Source organism: Sorex fumeus, unplaced genomic scaffold, assembly GCF_029834395.1.
Source record: "Sorex fumeus unplaced genomic scaffold, SorFum_2.1 ptg000034l, whole genome shotgun sequence".
Taxonomy (NCBI): domain Eukaryota; kingdom Metazoa; phylum Chordata; class Mammalia; order Eulipotyphla; family Soricidae; genus Sorex; species Sorex fumeus.
In genome coordinates, this window is record NW_026606091.1 from 23,246,054 (window position 1) to 23,266,740 (window position 20,687).

The window sequence follows — 20,687 nt, forward strand, 5'->3', positions numbered from 1 at the left end:
AACCCGGAAAAGGGAGCCCCCCGCAGGCACCGGGCGCTTGCGCGGTCGAGGCGGTGGGGAGGCGGGGTTGGGGGCGCCGGAAGTGGCCACGGAGGTGGAGACGGCTCTCCTTCCGTTTGGGATTTGCTCCTGTGTTTGGGTTCTCTCCGCAGCCGTCCGAGATGAACCGATTTTTCGGGAAAGCGAAACCCAAGGCGCCGCCGCCCAGCCTGACGGACTGCATTGGCACGGTGGGCGCTCGGCCTGGGGGCGTCACGAGGCTGGAGGGCCGCGGGACGGACCCCGCCCCCACCCCCACCGCGGCTCTCGGTCCCCGTGCTCCCCAGCTTTGTGCTCGTTCCCCCTCCCTGACGCCACAAACCCGGGGCCCCCCGCCCCCACCCAGCCGATCGCAGCCTCGCCCTGGCCGGCCCTGCCCTGCCCCGTCCGCGCTCGGCCTCAGCCCTTGGCCTTTATTCTCACCTGGTTCTCGTCGGACGCCCGCAGCCTCCGCTCAGCATCTTTATACCCCAGCCCTGGACCTCGGTCCTCGAACGTTCCCGGGCCCTCCTGTAACCCCACCCCACCCCCCACCCCGTGACGGGCTCAGCGTTGGGTTCTAGACTCTTCCACACCCTGGCTGGACTCGGGGCGCTGTTTGGGGTGGGGGCGGGGGAGACCTCAGCTCTGGCCAGTGATTCTCAGGGTCTGGAGAAGCTCACCTCCACCTAAGGGGAACCCTGGAAGATCAGAGTCCGGGGCAGGGTTCATAGGGATCATCAAGACCCCCATTAGTTTCTGGTTGGGGGGGACTCTGTTCTCCACCCGTTGTCTTAATTTGAATCCCCTTTCCCCATATTTTTCTCCCCCTTCTGCCCTGTGTTTTGTAAGTGTAATTTTTCTTTTTTCTTTAATTGTGGTTCTTGTTACTTTGTCCGTGGATTGTGATAACCACCGCTGCTTTTGACTTTTTTTATTTATTTCCCCTCCCCTTTTAGGTGGACAGCAGGGCAGAGTCCATTGACAAGAAGATTTCTCGCCTGGATGCCGAGCTGGTGAAGTATAAGGACCAGATCAAGAAAATGAGAGAAGGTCCTGCAAAGGTAAGGTGGCCCCAGGAGGGGCTGCGCAGGGGCCGCGGGCGTCTGGGACACGGGGCGGCGGTGAAGGCGAGCTAAGTGGTGGCTAAGTTGTCTGCATGAGACCCTGTCGTGAGCGGTGTTCTCCAGCACCGTGCCTCAAGTAAAAATTTTAAATGAAAAAATAATAATCATAGTTCCCAGAGCCTTTAGGAGAACTGTTTCACATCATTTTGGATTTTATGTACTGATATATTTGACTGTTAAAAAAAAATCAGTATAAGTTTCCAAAGAAAAGAAAAGAGAACAAGAGCCAGGGATAGTGGATTGTGAGAAATACAAAAGAGATGCTCACAGTCTGGTTGAGGAGGAAATGGGAGCATGGATCCTTCCCGGAAGAAGAGTTCACAGGAAAAGGAGGTGGAATTTGATGGTGGAGACACTGATCACCTGTGGATAAGCATGCCTATTGTGAGTTTGCCTTGTCTGGAGAAGGTCACAGTTTGCAGAGGAAGGACTAGACTGGTCAGGTTAAGGGGGTAAAATAGACTGGTGAAAAAGTAGAGTATGGGGAATATTGTCTGCCATGGAAGTAGGGGAAGGGTGGGAAAGGGGGGTGAGGGGGTATGTCGGGGATATTGGCGGTGGGGAATGTGCACTGGTGGAGGGATGGGTATTTGATCATTGTGTGATTGTAACCCAAACATGAAAGCTTGTAATGATCTCACGGTGATTGAATAAAATAAAAAAAAAAAATAGACTGGTGAAAGGAATAGGTCTGAACTAGGGATTAGTACTGAACTAGGTACATAATTCCACTACTTCCTGCTAGCTGTGTTATCACGGTATCAGGGTCCTCCCGTTGTTCATCGATTTGCTCGAGCAGGCCCAGTAACGTCTCCGTCATGAGACTTGTTGTTACTGTGTTTGGCATATCAAATACGTCACGGGTAGCTTGCCAGGCTCTGCTAGGTGTGACCTTGATAAAATTACTTTTTTTTTTCTTTTTGGGTCACACCTGGCTCTGCACTCAGGAATTACTCCTGATGGTGCTCGGGGACCATATGGGATGCTGGGAATCAAACCTGGGTTGGCCGCATGCAAGGCAAATCCCCTACCCGCTGTGCTATCACTCCAGCCCCGATAAAATTACTTAATTTTCTTATTCTGTCCATCATGTAGGACATTGCGTATTGTATTTGAGTACTTGAACTGTGGATAAAACTTTTTTTTCCTCATCTCTAACTTACTAATTCAGTGAGTTAGGGCAAGACACTGAATCGTCGTTGAACCTCAGTTTTCCCATCTGTTAAAAGGAAAATAATATTTGCTTTATAATGTAAATTTTAAACAAGAATTTAATGTGAGTAACCTATGTGGCACTAACATAGAAACATGTAGTAAACAGGTATTTTATATTGTTTTGCGAAGTAATTCTGTTTTTCTCTCATTGTAGAAGACAAAATTATTGAATAGTGTAGAAAGAGACTTTTCTCACCCATCTTCGTTTGATAGCTTGGGTAAAGTGTGGCCTGAGGTTGAAAAGCTCATCTAGACTTGAAGAGGACATGGAAATCTGAGCAAGATTGGTGGTCATGCAAATGACCGTCTGAAAATCAGTTAAAGAACTGATTAAAAAAAACAGTAAAATCAGTAAAAAAAAAAAATCAGTAAAAGTGTGAAAAGATCAAAGAGAACAAAGCGAGGTTGAAGATGCTCAGAGACATGAGATATGGGTTGGACCATTGTTAGTAATTTCTGAGCAATTTGGGCATGTTGCATTTACCATATGGTCTAAATGTGCAAGAGAAGAGGGAACACTGTTCAGTACACTGAGATGTGGGAATGTAGAGACACATGAATCAGAGCTTCAGGACTTGTCTGGAATAAAGAATAATCAGGGAATGATACCACTTTGAAAAAGAAAATATGGGAGGTTTCTTTTGCTGTATGTGTATTTTCAACTACTTATTAAAGTCTGTTTTTCCTCCATCTAGAACATGGTGAAGCAGAAAGCCCTGCGGGTTTTAAAGCAAAAGAGGATGTAAGTCACTGGCATACTCTTTTCTTTCACAGTTTTAACTTGTTAAAGGAAAATAATGTCTGGGGAGATGACCTTTTATTCTTTCTAGTCTTCACAATATTTTATAAGTACTCGGTATTCAATTACAAATTTCACTTAGATATTCAGATAGCTGGTTATTTCTCCCCTCGGTTGTGTATAGCAACATCTAAAAAGAATTTTTTTTCCATGATGAAATTGTTGTGCCTGTGCTCCCCGATATAGTAGCGCTTAGTTGAATGTGGCTATTGAGCTCTTGAAATGTGACTAGTTAAATGAGAGAAATAGTACAGCAGGCAAGGCGCTTGCCTTCCATGCTGCTTGACCTGGGCTTGATCCCTGGCACCTGACCCTCACTAGGGGTGATCACTTAAGCGCAGAGCCAGGAGCAAGCCCTGAGTACCATCAGGCATGGCCCCGAAACAAAGAAATGAAAAGATAAAATTTTTATAAAATTTTATCTTTTCATAATAAGTTTTATTAGCTTTTAATAAGTTTTATTAGCAATAAAGAACTCTGCTACATATATAAGGCCCTGGGTTTTATCCTTGGAATTGCCCCTACCCCCCAAAAAAACCCTTGAAGTTTTAATTCTTACTTTGTGTTGTTTTGGGACCACATCTGGCTGTGCTCAGGGGTTACTCCTGGCTCTGTACTGCCTCTGCTCTCAGGAATTACTCCTGGCGGTGCTCAAGGAACCATATGGAATGTCTGGGATTGAACCCAGGTCAGCCACATGCAAGACAAACACCCTACCTGTTGTACAGTTGCTCCAGCTCTGAGTTTTATATAATCTCAATTTAAGTTTAGATAGCCATATCAAAGCTAGAAGCTCCTATCCTGGACTATCTAGATGTATAGGATTTGGTTCTCCCTTTACTTCGAGGTTCCTTTGTTTATTTTTTTTAATTTTAATTTTAATTTTTTTTGTTTTTGGGTCACACCCAGCGATGCGCAGGGGTTACTCCTGCCTCATGCACTCAGGAATTACTCCTGGCGGTGCTCGGGGGACTATATGGGATGCTAGGAATTGAACCTGGGTCGGCTGCGTGCAAGGCAAACACCCTACCTACCCCCTCTGCTACATGGTTGGAATGACTAGGACTTGACTTGCTTGATTATAATGCTACCACAGTTGTCTGGCTGCAGTTGGGGCACTTCCACACATGCTTGGAGTGTGTTCCAGGGGCCACATGCTGGTTGTGCTGTTCACACGCAGCTGTTTGCCATGGTGTTGCACATTTTTCTAATTGCAGTGTTCACCAGAGACCACACTCGTGTGGGACTCCTGTATGCCTGGAAATTATTGTGGCAGTGGGGCACACAGACCACAGAGCCACCACTCACAAACACTTGGTGCGTGCTGACAGCACTGGGGATCCAACTCTCAGCCTCACCCTTGCAAGGCAGGCACTTGAGCCACTGAACCATCTCCCAACCTTTCACGTGACTTTATGACATTTGATACCATTGTTGCTCTTTTAGATTATACAAAATTTGAAAAAGAAACTTTGCTGATGTTAGACTATTAGAAATTGCTACAATGCTTTGTGGAAAACAGCATAACTAAAATAAAAGGCAGAAGGATTGGAAGGATACATCAAATGATGCTTACTCCAGAAGCTAAATTGTTTTTGCCCGTTTTCCTGCGTATTTAATCTTTCAGACTAAAAAGTTTAAGAGAAAATTCTCCTGCTAAGCACTAGAGACACTTTCAGAGAATTTCTTCTTGACACATCTTTACCATTCTCAATTGCCTCTGAAAAGGTACGAGCAGCAGCGTGACAATCTCGCTCAGCAGTCGTTTAACATGGAACAAGCCAATTACACCATCCAGTCGCTGAAGGACACCAAGACCACGGTACTCCCAAAGCACCCATCCCGTGATTATGCTGTAGTTTTACTCCTGTCTTCTTTTTGAACGGTTCGACCAACATCGTGTTTTCAAAGACATGATCTTCTCGCCTTTTGACAGGTTGATGCTATGAAAGTGGGAGTAAAGGAAATGAAGAAAGCATATAAGCAAGTGAAAATCGACCAGATTGAGGTGAGTTAGCTGCTGGTTTCTGAAAGCATGCCAGTGGAAACGTCTGTGACAGGAGGGGCCTAGAAGAGGGAAGGAACATGAGGCCTGTGATTCATAGTAGAGTAACTTTGGGGAAAGTCACCAACAGGCTCACTGATACAGCATGGAATTGTTATGAAATTAGCTTGTGTGTGGACACATAGTACCTGGCACATAACAGTATATACATACTTATGCACATTTGCAAAATAAGCACCTAACAAGTCTCCAGTTTCTTACTAATCTTACTAATTTTTGATTGGCTTCCTCAATTGGAAAATAATGCTTTGTTGTTGTTGAAGATTTAGTTGTTTGTATTTATAAGGTACTTGTTTGTGGTTTTCATTTTTTTTTTTTTCTGTCATACCTGGCAGTGTTCAGAGGTTACTCCTCAGGAGTAACCAGGAATTACTACATTCAGGTGGTGCTTGGGGGACCATATGGGATGCCAGATATTAAACCCAGGTCAAACATGTGCCAGGCAAGCGCCTTGCCACTGTACTATATCTCCATCCCTGTAGTTTTCTTAATATCTCATGATCTGCTTGGTTTTTTGCAGGGGTATGGGGAGGGAGACACAGCTTGGCATTGGACCATACCTAGTGATGCTCACAGGATGGAGCTCCTGGTGGTTCTCAAAGGACCATGCAGTGCCAGGGATAGAAGCCAGGCCTCTAGCATGCAAAGCAGGCACTCAGCCCTTTGAGCTCCCACTTTATCTACTTTTAATATTAGAGTAATGGTGAATGGTGGCCTCATTAAGGGATTTGTGTTCTTCCCCCGCCTCTTAAAAAAAGAATCAGATAAATGATTGCTAATAATTCCTTCAAACTTTTTTTTAAAGTGATATCATTGCCTAGCTCCCAGCGTTGTCACAAGTGTTCAATGAGGCTACATATTTAAACTGTTAAACACAATTCCTGGCATGGAGAGAGTTTGTAGTAATTCTTTTAGATTTTTTTTATAATTCTATTACAATTCCTGGCATGGAGAGAGTTTGTAGTAATTCTTTTAGATTTTTTTTATAATTCTATTAAATCCCTAAAATTACCATCTCCTCCGGGATAGTGTTTGTTTTTCTGGGACAACACCCAGCTCTGTGCCCAGGGTCTCTCTGGGCACTTGGCTGCACTGGGAATCAAGCCAGGCCTCCTGCACGTGGATCATGTGCTTCCCCCTTGGAGCTATCTCTGCTGCCCCTCTTTGTGGTTTAGATAAAGCAATTCAGCCTAAGCGAAATGGAAGCTGGTCTTTGTGGGGGGTTTTGTCATCCTTTCAGCCTGCGGTTGTTTGCCTCCTGAACCTGTTTCCTCTTCCTGTCCTTTTAATTTCTTTCTTTCTCGGTGTGTGTCTTTGACTGGGCTATAGATTTTCAGTTTTTTTGTTTTCCTAAAATTTTTTTGTTTTAATATTTGTGTGTTTTTATGGCTCTCAGTAAATTAAGTTTGAGGGCCACTCCCAGCTTCGTGATTGGGGGTTGCTCCCGTCAGTCCGGGGGGATGGGGGCACATGTGGTACCCCCACATGCGATAGAAGGGATAGAAGGCCAGACCTTCCACATGCAAAGCATATGCTCTAGCCTATTGAGCTAGCTCTCAGGCCCCATGGGCTCTCATTTTAAAAATTTTGCACACATGCATATGTTTGAGATGTGTCTGCACTTATGTGTAGAAATGTTCCTGGTTTTTGGTTTTTGTTTCACACCTGGTGGTGTTCAGGGCTTACTCCTGGTTCAGTGCTCAGGGATCATTCCTGGTGGGACTCAGGGCCCTACATGGGGTGCCAGGGATTGAGCGTCATTTGGCTGTGTTCAGTACAAGTGCCTTATCGGCTATACTATCTTTTCAGCTCTTTCCTGTCATTATTTTAGTTTCTGCATGTTATTTAGTATTTGTTTATATTATTTTTGTTTAGCAAGTATGAGACCTGCCAGTTCTCCATTAGAAATTATTTTTTTTCTGTGTCTAGAGTGTTTAATGCTTCATAATCTTATTCCTAAATAATTTGGGGAAAATTGATAGGTAATAGTATAGGTATGCTTGATTTTTATTAGCTTATTCTTATTTCCATTCTCCTTTATTTTTTTCTTAAGCTGGAACCTTTGGGTGTAATACAAAGTTACATGTGTACAGTTTAGTAGTTTGGCACTTGGAAATGCATAAAAACGAAGTATTTTCTTTTCTCATTTTTATTTTGTTTTGGGACCATATTGGCAGTGATCAAAGGCTGCTCCTAGCTTGTGACTTAGGAACCATTCAGGGCCAGGGACACACCTTGTCTCCTACATGCAAAGCATGCTCTTTAGTCCATTGAACTGTCTGTCTAGCCTCTATTTTCTTTTTTATTTTCTTTTTGGTATTTGGACCACACCTGTCATCAGGACTTACTCCTAGCTCTGCACTCAAGGATTACTCCTGGTGGGGTCAAGGGACCATATGGGATACCAGGGATCAAACTTGGATTGGTCACATGCAAGACAAGTGCCCTATCCATTGTACTATCTCTCTGGTCCCCCCTCCTTTTGTTTTTAATGTTTTTTAAAGGGCTAGAACTTTTGCTTTGTATGTAGGAGTCCCCAGGTTCAATACATGTCTCCAGTGTTTACTCCTGGACACTTCCAAAAGTGGCCCTGAGCACTGGAAGGGGAGCAGCCTTTGAGCATGGCTAGGTGAGGCTAGTTGTATGTTTTTGTTTTTTTTCTTCATTTTATTTTTCGCCTGCTCAGCTTTCTTTTTTCCCCCTTTGTATTTTTATTATCTGCCCGCTCAACTTTTTTTTTTTAATTTTTTATTAGTGAATCACGGTGGGGTACAGTTATAAATTTACAAACTTTCGTGCTTGCGTTTCAGTCATTCAGTCATACAATGATCGAGTACCCATCCCTCCACCAGTGCCCATTTTCCACCACCGGAGCTTTTTTTTTTCTTTTTTTTTTAATAGTTTATTTCTTTATTGAATCACTGTGGGAAAAGTTACAGAGCTTTCAGGTTTAGGTCTCAGTCATGTAAGTATCAAACACATTTCCCTTTACCAATACTTATTTTTAACCGTGAACCCCAATAGAACCCCACCTCCCACCCCTCCCAGTTCCTGTGAGGCAGATGAGTTCTAGTTAATACTCTATCTACTTTGACTAGATACATTGTTTCGATAGAAGATGCACAATTATTGTTTAGAGTTTACGACCCCCCCCCCCCATCAGATATGCTGAAACAGTGTTGTGAAATGATTTGCTTTCTACAGCTTGGTTTAAGAATAAAATGATGTCGGTTTTGGATTTCTGCTGTTTCACTTATTAACCCTGGAAGTATTTCTATTAAAAGTTAGATAGTTAAGAGATTGGTTTCTGTGCTCTGGAGTCGGGGCCGTGCCGGAGAGCTGCTCGTGGGGGGCAGCTGGTGACCTCAGTCGGGCGTGAAGGACAGCCCAGAACGCCCCCCTTCCCATGAGGCCCCCGCTGCCCCCTGCCCCCGGCTCAAACCTGCTGTCCACAAGGCTCCCGTGCGGCCGCCATCTTTCTTTGCAGAGAGGAGCAGGCGAGCGGGACAACACCCTTTCCCCTCCGGGCAGGCTTGGTGGCGCGGTTTAACACATAATCCATTTGCTTTTCTGCTCCAAGCGGGTGGTTCTCTGTGCTAAGTCCTTGTGCCTCCGGGGTCGTGGCCGTGCCGGAGAGCCACTCGTGGGGGGCAGCTGGTGACCTCGGTCGGGCGTGAAGGACGGCCCAGAACGCCCCCCTTCCCATGAGGCCCCTGCTGCCCCCCGCCCCCGGCTCAAACCTGCTGTCCACAAGGCTCCCGTGCGGCTGCCATCTTTCCCGCTCAACTTTTATATACAAAAAAAAAATCTGATTTGGGTGCCCCAGAAAGGAGTTCTCAAAGGTTTGGTGTAGCTCAAAAATACTGTCAAAGGTCAGTGGTACTTGTAGTGCCCTTCTTCCCCTCATGGTAGACTCTTCATTATATGAGGAACATGCTGTGCTGCTTATACAAAATACAACGAAAGATAAAAGGTGTGGGAGGGGGGCTGGAGGGGGGGGCAAGTGGCCACACCTGACTCTGGGCTATGCTAGGGTTACTGGCTTTGTGTTCAGATCACTCCTGGCAGTACTCAGGAGACATGGAAGGAATCTAACCCAGGCCACACCTATACCGAGCAGGCGCCCTAACTACTGTATTATTTCCCATCCCCTAATTTAGCGTTTTTAATTTTGATTTGTTTTTGACAGGCCTTCTCAGTAGTGCTGGGGGATACCAGAGTTCTATCCCGCTGCGTTCAGGAGGCCAGGTAGTGCAAGAGGAAAGAACTTAGGGCCCTGTGCTAACAGGCACATGCTCCAGCCCTTTCAGATCTCGCTCTGGCCCAGACTTCTTCAGATAACTACATAAGCTCCCTTTCTTTTACTTTCAGTAAAGAGATACTCAGAAGTTTCTCAGGCTGCCCTTAAGAGGAGCACTTAATCAGGATTGGGTTGACTAAAAAGACTCACTAGCCAAAAACTAAGGTATAAGAAGTAAAATAATAGTCCTGGGTAGCAGATTGTGTGCTGCTCAATGGTATTTTTTTTTTAATTCTGTTTCTGGGACAGAGAGTAGAATAGAGGTTAAAGCACTTACCTTCATTCAGTTCAATCTCCAGCACCACATATGGGTTCTTGAGTCCCAACAGGAAGGACACTGAGATTAGATGACTGTGAGCTAAGAGTGTCCCCCAAACACCACTGAATATGGCCTCAAACCTCTCCCCTTCTGAAAAAAAAAAAGCGTGCTGCTTCTATGGTTCAAAGGAGAAAGTGGGGGTAAAAGGCAGAGAAAAATAGTAAGAAGTGAATAAAAGCTCTGTCGTTTATTTCTGTAGGATTTACAAGACCAGCTAGAGGATATGATGGAAGATGCAAATGAAATTCAAGAAGCACTGAGTCGTAGTTATGGCACCCCAGAATTAGATGAAGATGACCTAGAAGCAGGTAAGTGTTGGGGAAAGCTCTCTGTGTGGCTTTAGTGTCTGAAAGATTTATTACCTTAGACCTTTCTCTCAATGCTTGAAAAATTCATGTATGGATTCCGTGGGCATTTGTTTAAGGTCCAGTCTCAGGGAAAGAGCTTGTGGTGGTGGAGACCTTTGGTAGCCACCATTAATTCTGGGGCCATCAGCTACTAACCTGATACTTAGTATCTCAACTTCTGCCTTTCCCAGCTATTTTGACTTTCTTCTCCTGTTGTTTTCTGCTTGCAATCCTCTGTGTACAGTAAAGCAGATTAAGAAGCAGTAGTTGGTACTAAGCTTCATTGTGCATCTACTATATACCAAGCACTGTATTAGGTATGGGAGTATCCATGATACCTGCATTCATGGAGCTTTGCTCACAGGGGTAGGATACTGCTTGTCATAAGTAATTAAATGGCCTCTGGAGGATGGCAGCCACAAGGCCGCCAGGGGGAACAGGCCCAGGCACAAAACCTATTCCACCTGGGGTGGCCCAGTGCCGGTAACCTACTGCAGGGTCCAGACGCGTTTCTCCCAAAAGACTCTTAGTTTCGAGATTTGTTTCTGAGTCTCTGGGATCATGGCCATTAAGCAGCTTGATCAGGAGCCATAGAGGGCATTTGTGGGCAGCGACTCGGGGTCTCGTTGGGGTGGGGAGGAAAGGGCCGGCTCCACCCCCATCCCGTGAGGCCTTGCGTGTCTCATCACTGCGGGCCTAGACTGTCCAGTGGCCTCTGGAGGATGGCGGCCACCAGGCTTCCTGGGGGAACAGGCCAAGGCACAAAACCTATTTCCACCTGGGTTGGCCCAGCGCCGGTAACCTACTGCAGGGACCAGACGTGTTTCTGCCAAAAACCTTTGGGTTTTGAGATTTGTTTCTGAGTCTCTGGGATCAAGGCTGTTAAGCAGTTTGATCAGGAACCAGAGAGGCCGTGCCTCCAATTATATAGCAGAGCCCGAGGGGGTTTGTGGGTGTGTTTCCCACATACTTAACTTTTGGCTGTTTACTTTCTTGGTAAACTTTGCCCCAAGTTTTTGGGGTCTGGCCAAAGGCACAGCAGCAATTTTCAGGTATCTGGAAGTCTAAAGGTGCCATCAGGCTGCTGATGCACTCGCCTCGCAGGTAAAGATTGACCTGCTGGCAGCACCATACCCCCTCTTCTATCATTTTGAAATGTTGCTATTTCCCTCACAGAGTTGGATGCCCTGGGTGATGAGCTTTTGGCTGATGAAGACAGTTCTTACCTAGATGAAGCAGCATCTGCTCCCGCGATTCCAGAAGGTGTTCCCACGGACACAAAGAATAAGGTGAACACTTTGTACATTTTACTTACAAAATGGCAAAAGTCTTATGCTTGACCACCAATCTGGACTTGCAATTCAATTAGAACAAGGAGAGAGCATATTCATTTGTAGTTTGTGATCCCTTGAAAGCCTACTTTTTCTGCACTCCACTGTGGGCAGACTGTAGAAAGGGGTTTCTGCAACTAGGAATGTTATTACAGAGTTGCACTGGGTGCCAATTACAGGTTTGAGATACTTCCTGGAAAAGCAGCAGCATGGATCAAGCTAGTCAGCAGTGAAAAAGAAAGTACAACTTTTGACACCCTGGCTGATTATTAAGTGCTTTTTTTTTTAACTTAAAGTAGAAAGTTAAAAGTACAAAAAATAAAGTCCCCACCCCCCCAAAAAAAAACCCTAAAATAACCCTACATGTGTGCAGAGGTGATCCTGACCACCCCAAGGTCTGGGGTCCCCAATGTGGGAAAATTCTTTTTAAAAAATAAAATTGGAGGGGCTGGAGCAATAGCACAGTGGGGAGGACGTTTGCCTTGCACGCAGCCAGCATGGCCGACACAGGTTCGATTCCCAGCATCCCATATGGTTCCCCGAGCACCGCCAGGAGTGATTCCTGAGTGCATGAACAAGGAGTAACCTCTGTGCATTGCCAGGTGTGACCCAAAAAGCAAAAAAAAAAATGGAAGCGAAAGTTGGGATGTGGATAATTTCTTGGGTTCATCATAGCAAATTTCTGTGAAAGTGCATCTTCCTGCCTTTGCTCCCTGCTCTAGTCTGAGCTTTCCATACTGCCCACCTGTACCCACCGCACTGGCCACTCCAGTATTTAGGCACATATGTTGCTTTTCCTTATGGTACAATTGAAACAATAGTTATGTTGCTTAATTTTGGTTTTGGATTCACACCTGACATTGCTCAGGGCTTACTCCTGGCCCTGTGCTCAGGGATCACTTTGGGTGGTTCTCAGGGTACTAGGAATCAAACCCGGGTCAGCTGCAAAGCAAGCACCTTATGTGTGGTATTATCTTCTTGAGCCCTGAGATAATTAACTCACCTATAGCCCACTTTTTCAATTTTCTGAAGCATATGTGTTATTTCCTGTTTCAGAAAATTTCCCAGGGTTAGGAATGTGGCTTAGCAGTAGAGCAAGGAGTAACCCCTGTGCATTGCCAGGGGAGGCCTTGCTTATGTGAGGCCCTGGGTTCAATTTCTGGTACTGCCATGAAAAGAAAAATATAGAAAGGTTTACTGAGTTAAATGTGCTATTGAAATATGCTTCTTAATTGATGATAGTATTGCTGCTGGAAAGTTGTAGTAAAATATGGAGCTGACTGCCCTGAGGCCCTGCTCCTTCAGGGATTTGGGAGCTACAGAACGTATTGGCTCTTTTTAAGAATCACAGTAAAAATGGGAATCTGGTGACAGTGACTCACTCCTCAGCTTTTTGCCCTGGCTCCTGCCAGTCTTGTTTATCCTAAGTTTCCTCTGAAACTCTTCTGTCTCTCATTCTTCTCATATTCTGCAAAGAATCTCCCCTTTTGATCTTTTCAGTTATTTTCCTTTCATCACTCCCCTGACTTGACCTTTCACTCAAAAAGCTTATTTCTCACTGAGTAGGATTTTGGCTTTTATTGATTACAGACTTGAAAATGAGTTTTGGATACTGAATAGTCAAAATCACTTTTTTTTCCCAGTTGTAAAATAGTGGCACTGAACATTGGTTACTTTTCACAGGATGGAGTCCTGGTGGATGAATTTGGATTGCCGCAGATTCCTGCTTCATAGACTTGGATCTTTCAAGTACATCATGTAAAATAAACACTTACCTGGGACTAGGAAATATTTATCTTTCCAAATTTATAAATAGATTTCAGTTTTTTCCTTCCTTTGAAGGAGAGGTTAATTGCATTTATCATTCTTTTTTCTTTTCTTTTTTTCCCATTAAGAGACTTAATACTTGGGAGATGTTTTCTTCATACTAAAATTTTAACACTTGTTCTTATGAAAGCCTAATTTACTTAAAAAGTTTCATTGGCTATGTATGACTTTTCATTCATCAATAATTTGAAATAAAAAAAATAATTTGAAATAAAACCAAGGAAATGGGAATCTTGAAATTCTGTTACAGTAATCTCATCGATCTGATTATTGATGACAAAAGTGAGATTATTGGGACTCATATTGTGATCCAAAACCATTTTCTATTATGGTATTATAGGGTGGTGAAAGTGATGGCCTTTTTTTGATGGATTTTATTGTGTCTTGTGATTAAATCATTACTGTGCCCTGTATTGGAATGGAATTATCACTACTGTATCATGAGTGGTTATTTTTATTCTACAGTTCTCTCAGTATTACCATCTAAGTTGTAATCACTAATGCATATTTCTTGATATTTAATGTATAGGACATTTATTTATACTCAATAAATATTTTTCAAAAGGATATAATTTTAGTATCATTTCACCCTACAGCCTCCACTGCAGAAACCAAATTTAATAAAATAAGTGTCAAGTCAGCCTTAGAATTTCAGTTTTAGCTGGTAGCGTTGTAATTTAAAGGAAAGAACCAGCCGAGGGCCCTGGTCTATTAGCTAATGATGTTGAAGTACCCTACATTCCTCTAAGTTTGTGTTTTCTTATTAGTAAAATCATACTTATCTCAGAGGCTTCTGTGTGGAATAATCGCAGTAATGCTAGTTACAACCAGGGAGATACCACAAAGATTGGAGAGCACAAGTTCAGTCCTGTTTTTTATTGTGATGAGAAGCTTAAGATACTAAGGCCAGAGAAAACCCAAGATGCAAGGCAGGAGGCTGGAGAAGATTGTCAGGGGTTAAGGCATGTGCCTTGCATATAGCAGACCCCTGATTCAGTTCTCAGCGCCATATATGGTCTACTGATCAGTGCAGGGGTCATTTCTGAGCACAGAACCAGGAATAGCCCCTGAGCATTACTGTGGCCTTACCTTTGTAGCCTGACCAAAGTCCATCCCCCAAAAAATGTAAAAAAAAATAAAAAGCTGTGAGGCAGCATGATTGTGTCCCCAGGTCACTCATCACTAACTTCAAAACTTGGAGAGCCTCCTCCTTTTTTAAATGTCCACATTTCTTCCTCTCATTTCTGTGAACAGTCAATTCTGCTGATAAATCCCACTTCTGCTCATTAGTTGAAATTGGGTTCTTGTCATTTGCCATCAAGAGACCAAAATAATTCCCGGCAGCCTCTTTAGACCCTATTCCACTTTTCAATCTTATACTCCAATAAATGCCCTTTGTTCCCTGTATCCCTTATATAGTCCTGACTCCTCATGATTTCAACGTTTCCACTTTATAAAGCTTCCTAAAGAACTAAATACTCTTATCTGCAAATTCTTGCTGTTCTGAGGAAAGAAAAGACCAATGGTCAGGCCCTGATGGGTCCATTCCAGTGGAGCAAGGGAACCAAAATAGACACTATGTGTCCCAGGCACCATCCAGCCTGATCATCACCATTACAGATGACTTCACACATGGTCTCTGGTCAATATTTTATTTAGGAACAAAATAGCAAAATCAAATGCAAATGGTCATCTCCTTAGATTATAATCTATCAGCCCTGGGATTTTAGAGAGGGAAGAGGAGCTGGAATGATCCAACTAGAAAATAAAAATTCAGCTTTTACCTCCTTATCCATATCCAATCCATATCCAATCACTTCCGCTGGTGTTGAGGAAACCCTGGGCCCCAGTGGCAATTCTTGGCCAATCAGTATGGCAATTCAGTGCCTGGACCTGAGGATGGATATGATGCTGCTTGGACTGTGCAGTGCTATGGATACCCTTGTCACCCCAGAAGTGTTGCATCACACTTGGCAGTGCTTGGGGGCCTCCAGGGCTGCATTCAGTGATGTTCGGGGACCATGTGATTCCAGGAATCAAATCAACTACTAGACTTATCTCCTCGCTTCTTATATTTTCTTGTATCAATTGAATTTTTTTTAAATATGACTTTCTGAAGTTGATGTTTTATTTGTAATGTTAACATCTTCAAAAGCCATTGAACTAGGGGTATTCTGATTTTTTTTTCTTTTTTCAGAAGAAAATGTATTTCCATTGAACTAGAGGTGTTCTGATTTTTCATAAAGAAGAAAAAATATTTAAAATTTGTTGATTTCTCTCTGGCACAGCCATGGCCCCAGAGGCACACAGACCTAATTTGGAGCCCAGCAGCTTTCGGCAGAAACGTGAATGGACTATGCATTGAACTATGGCGCTGTGCTCCCCTGGGAGGGAAAGAGTGTCTGTCTCTTCTGCTTCCCCCCCTCCCCCCCCCGCAGCACGGTGGCCACTGTCTCAGAGTTTATTGGACAGCCAGGTATGAGCTGGCAGTGACGGGGCAACTGCGGCCTCATGGGATGGGGAGGGGGGCGAAACGAGCACATCCTTCCCGCCCCACTGAGGCTGAGAGTTGCCCCCCCGCGAGCGGCTCTCCGGCACGGCTATGGCCCCACAGGCACACAAACCAATCTCGGAACTATACGGCTTTTGGCAGAAATCTCTCCAGACTTAATTAGTAAAATATCAGAAATCCAAAATCGTGCGGCCGCTATTACAGCCGTGCTACATCATAGAGTCTTCATAACCAGCATTAGAAAACAAATTATTTCACAATGCCTTTTCAGCAGATCTGATTGTTGGGGGAAATTCCAAATAATAGTGGTGCATCTTTTGTCGAAATAATGAATGTAATCAAAGTAGAGAGAAAGTTAAATGGAAATCATCTGCCTCACAGGCATCAGGAGAAGTGGGATCGGGGGTTTATTGGGGTTCTTGGTGGTGGAAAATACGCACTGGTGAAGAGATGGGTGTTTGATCATTGTATGACCAAGACTTAAACCTGAAAGCTTTGTAACTTTTCTCACGGTGATTCAACAAATAAATTAATTTAAATAAATAAAAATATATTTGTTGACTTCTTGAAAACCTAAAATAATTACTAAAAGATTAAACAGCTTGTATTTTAGTTTTGCCTGCCCAGCAGATTAGGGTGATAGTTGCTTTTGTCATAAAATTGTCTTGAAAACTTTTGAGAATAACTTGAACAAGTTTTCATTACTTCGAACATATCACAAAAAGCTTATTAGAATCTAATTTATAGGTGGCTAAGGAGTAAAAATTATCTTTGCTTTATTAGACAATTCGATTTGAATAAGAAATGCTTTCCGGGGCTGGAGCAATAGAATAGTAGGTAGGGTGTTTGCCTTGCACGCGGCCCACCTGGGTTCGAGTCCCAGCATCCCATATGGTCCCCTGAGCACCGCCAGGAGTAATTCCTGAGTGCAGAGCCAGGAGTAACCCCTATGCATCACTGGGTGTACCCAAATTGCAAAAAAAAAAAAAATCTTTTCATCTTTGAAAAGGTGCTGGATTTTTTCGTGTCCTAAGAATGGAAGATTAAGGTAATATTTCTGTAAGCAAGATCTTAGTTCCTGGGGCCGGAGCGATAGCACAGCGGGTAGGGCGTTTGCCTTGCATGTGGCCGACCTGGGTTCGATCCCCAGCATCCCATATGGTCCCCCAAGCACCGCCAGGAGTAATTCCTGAGTGCAAAGCCAGGAGTGACCCCTGAGCATTGCTGGGTGTGACCCAAAAAGCAAAAAAAAAAAACTTAGTTCCTAAGTATGTCAGAATGAAGAACTATTTGATAAATTCTATGTCTACCACTAAATAAATTGAGCAAGTGCTGAATATAACATTTTCCTTTTTTAAGAAGATTGCACTCCCCAAGTCTGAAGTTATAAAGGCCTGAACTTTCTCTGGTTAAAAAAAATAAAACATGACTTTCAGGGTCCTGCCCTCATAGATCTGGACAAAGTGTGCTCAGTTTTTGTTTGTTTGTTTGTTTCTAAGCTCCATAGGTAGTCCAGATGTGTAGCCAAAGTTGGCTGAGTACTGCTGCCCTAGGGTGCCAAATCAGTATGAACTCCTTTTCATGGACCAGCAGTCTGGGCTGTTGCCATCAGTTTCTGAAATGAAGAGAACGGACTGTGACTGCTGTGAGACAGAGTCCTCCTGCATCCGTTTTGGGGAAGAGTTTATGGAGTACTGGTGTCCTGGTGTCAATCAGCATTTGGAGGAGGGTTCTATTTAGTTGTTTTGTTTGGCCATACCCAGTGATGCTGACAGGCCACTGCTGCCTAGCTCAGTGTTTAGGAGTCACTCTAGGTCCAGGTGTGGCTCACAGGACCATGTGGCACTGGGGAATCAAATCTGGAGCTTCCGTGGGTAAAATATTTTTGCCCTCCAGTTAATGGAGCCCGCTCTCTGACCCCAGTGTCAATATTCTTTTTTTGAATATTTGGTTTGGTTGGGTGATTAGTTCGGGGGCTACACCTGACAGTACTTGTGAGATACTCCCCCCTCATTCTTTGCTCAAAGGTCACTCTGTGTTTGGGGTACCATCTCATGCTGGGGATCGAACCTGGAATCTTACATATAAAGTATCAGCTCCGCATCAAGCTGTTTCTCCAGCCTCAGTGTCGGTTTTTTTGTGAACACTTGGTAGAATTCACCTGTAAAGTCATCTGAGCCTGGACTGGGTGCATTTTCAGTTTTTGATTACTAATTCCATCTGTTATTACAGTTCTGGTTTTGGTTTGGGGAATCATACCCGGCTATGTTCAGACCTTACTCCTGACTCTGTGCTTAGGGATCACTCCTGGTGGGGCTGGAGGAACCGTATATGGTTACTGGAGATTGGATATCAGGTCAGCTTTATGCAAGGCAAGCACCAAACCTCTACTATCTTCTCTCCACTCTTTTCCCTTTCCCCAATCATCTTTTTATATAGTTTCTTAATATGAAAAGTTAATAAGAAAAGCTAAGATATATAAGTTCTCAGGGGTTACTCCTGGCTCTGCACTCAGGAAACACTTCTGGAAGACTTAGAGGACCATATGAAATGCTGGAGATCGAATCCTGGTTGGCCATGTGCAAGGCATAGAGAGAGGGGGGGGAGAGAGAGAGGAGAGAGAGAGAGCACATAGCAGTGCCAAGGGTTGGGGCTCGAACCCTGGTTGGCCATGTGCAAGGCAAAATGAGAGAGAGAGAGAGAGAGAGAGAGAAGAGAGGTATCACACCTAGCAGTGCTGAAGGCTCAGAGCATCATATATGGTCAGGAATCAAATCTGGGTTGGTCACATCAGGGAAAGTACCTTCACTGCTGTCCTATCTTTCCAACCCTTTCTTTGTAAAAATCAATGTACTAATTTTTAGAGCAGTTTTCAGTCACAACAGAATTGAACCTGAAGTACAGAGTCTCACCATATATGCCCAGGCATGACTTTTCCCACTATAGATAAAAATTCACCAACCAACCACATGATTATCACCCAGAGTCCTTTTTTTTTTTTTTTGGAGGGGAAAAACACCAAAGGATTGAGAGGGTCTGCTTTCATCTCAGGAGGCTCAGTATTTGGGGGTCACCCGAAAGTCTGTATTTTATGCTAGAGTTTATTTGTGGTGCTGCACAGTTTTTGGGTTTTGACTATCTAGCATCATACAGAACAGAATAGTTTGATGGTCCTCAAAATACTCTTCTCTGCCTATTGATCTTTCCCATCTCCTCAAGACTGAGAAACCACTGGTCCTCTGTCTCGCCTTTTCTAGACAGTTGAAATCATACATAACTAGCCTTTTCCAATTGGCTTTTCATTTGGTGATATGCCTTTTTACGGTAAGTTTTCATGTCTGAAGTATACTCTGATCACTGCTTTTGTTTCCATAATTTTAGTGTATTTTCTGAAGTACTGTTTGTATAGGAAAGGCAGACTTGTGAACTAGCATTTGTCTCTTGAGTTTTTTAAATAATGAGAGGGTTCCTTCATGTGCCAGTTAAGAATTGATTGTGTTGGAGCTGGAACAATAGAACAGCGGATAGGTCATTTGCCTTGCATGCAGCTGACCTGGGTTCGATTCCCAGCATCCCGTATGGTCCCCCGAGCACCGCCAGGAGTGATTCCTGAGTGCAGAGCCAGGAGTAACCCCTGTGCGTTTCCGGGTGTAACCCAAAAAGCAGCAAAAAAAAAATCGATTGCCTTTTATTTCCAAAGTTGCCTTTTGCCTGACGTGTGGAATGGTTTGGGTCCTTTAGCTGTCCTTTGCTAGCTGGCGGGCTCTCTCCATAGCGGAAGCTGGCTACTTCAGGAAGAAAGCGTTTGGTTTCCGCTTGTCAGTGTTTCCGTGAGGATTTTCTGTGGTGTAGGCAACTTCTTTGACTCCTGTAACATAGGTGATTTCTTTGGCGCCTGACTTTTTCAGAATAGGGCGGCCATTACCCAAAAAATTCTCTCGGTGCCTGTTCAGGGGGACTTGTCATAGAGGGTCTTGTTAAGAATTCTCTGATTAGTTTTCCCTGACCCCAACCCCTTCTCCAACCGGGATTTCTCACAGCTTCTACCAGTACACCAGCACACTGGCTTCCTTGCCACTCAGTAAGTCACATCTCAACCGCTGAAACAAGGTCTGTACCTCAGCTGTCTTCCTGCTTTGCACACTTCATATCAAAGTGACGGGTTGTGGCTCTTATATTGTTTTTTTTTTTTTGTAGGAGTACTGCTATTTATTCAGCCACTGATTAGCTGATTGAATTGTGCATGAACTCCACCTTACTTTTTTTTCCATTTTTTATAATTTTATTTATTGAATCACCGTGAGAGCAGTTACAAAGCTTTTGGGTCTAAGTCTCAGTCACACAATGAAACACCCGTACCTTCACCAGTGCCCATTCTCCACCCCCAACAACCCCAGTATGCCCCCATCCCACACCCTCCCCCTGCCTGTGGGGCAGATGATTTCCACATTACTCTCTCTCTACTTTGATCACATTCACTATTTCGACACCAGACCCACCATTATTTGAGATTTTACCCCAACACTCAGATCTGCTGAAAAGGCAACAATAGACAATTTGTGTTCTATTACTGGTTATGAATAACATATGATGTCGTGTGGCTGCAGTAGGGCCATGTGGCTTTGAAATTCCGAAATTTTAACACTTAAATCTGGAGGGATTTCTGCCAAAAGCCATTGGGTTTCAAGATCTGCTCCTGAGTCTCTGGGATCATGGCCGTTCAGCAGCTTGATGAGGAGCCAGAGAGGCCGTTCGTGGGCGATGACTTGGGGTCTTGTTGGGGTGGGGAGGACAGGCCCGGTTCCCCCCCCCACCCCATCCCGTGAG

General features: G+C 44.1%; 1 protein-coding gene across 1 annotated transcript; it reads left to right on the forward strand.

Annotated features, from left to right (window-relative positions):
* The first annotated feature begins 18 nt into the window (after positions 1–18).
* On the forward strand, positions 19–13,920 carry CHMP5 (charged multivesicular body protein 5). Its single transcript, XM_056117143.1, has 8 exons — positions 19–230; positions 978–1,082; positions 3,056–3,102; positions 4,888–4,981; positions 5,096–5,167; positions 10,043–10,151; positions 11,367–11,479; positions 13,205–13,920. Exons 1-8 carry the CDS (start codon positions 162–164, stop codon positions 13,253–13,255), a joined length of 660 nt encoding a protein of 219 aa, XP_055973118.1. The 5' UTR covers positions 19–161; the 3' UTR covers positions 13,256–13,920.
* The last annotated feature ends 6,767 nt before the right edge of the window (positions 13,921–20,687 follow it).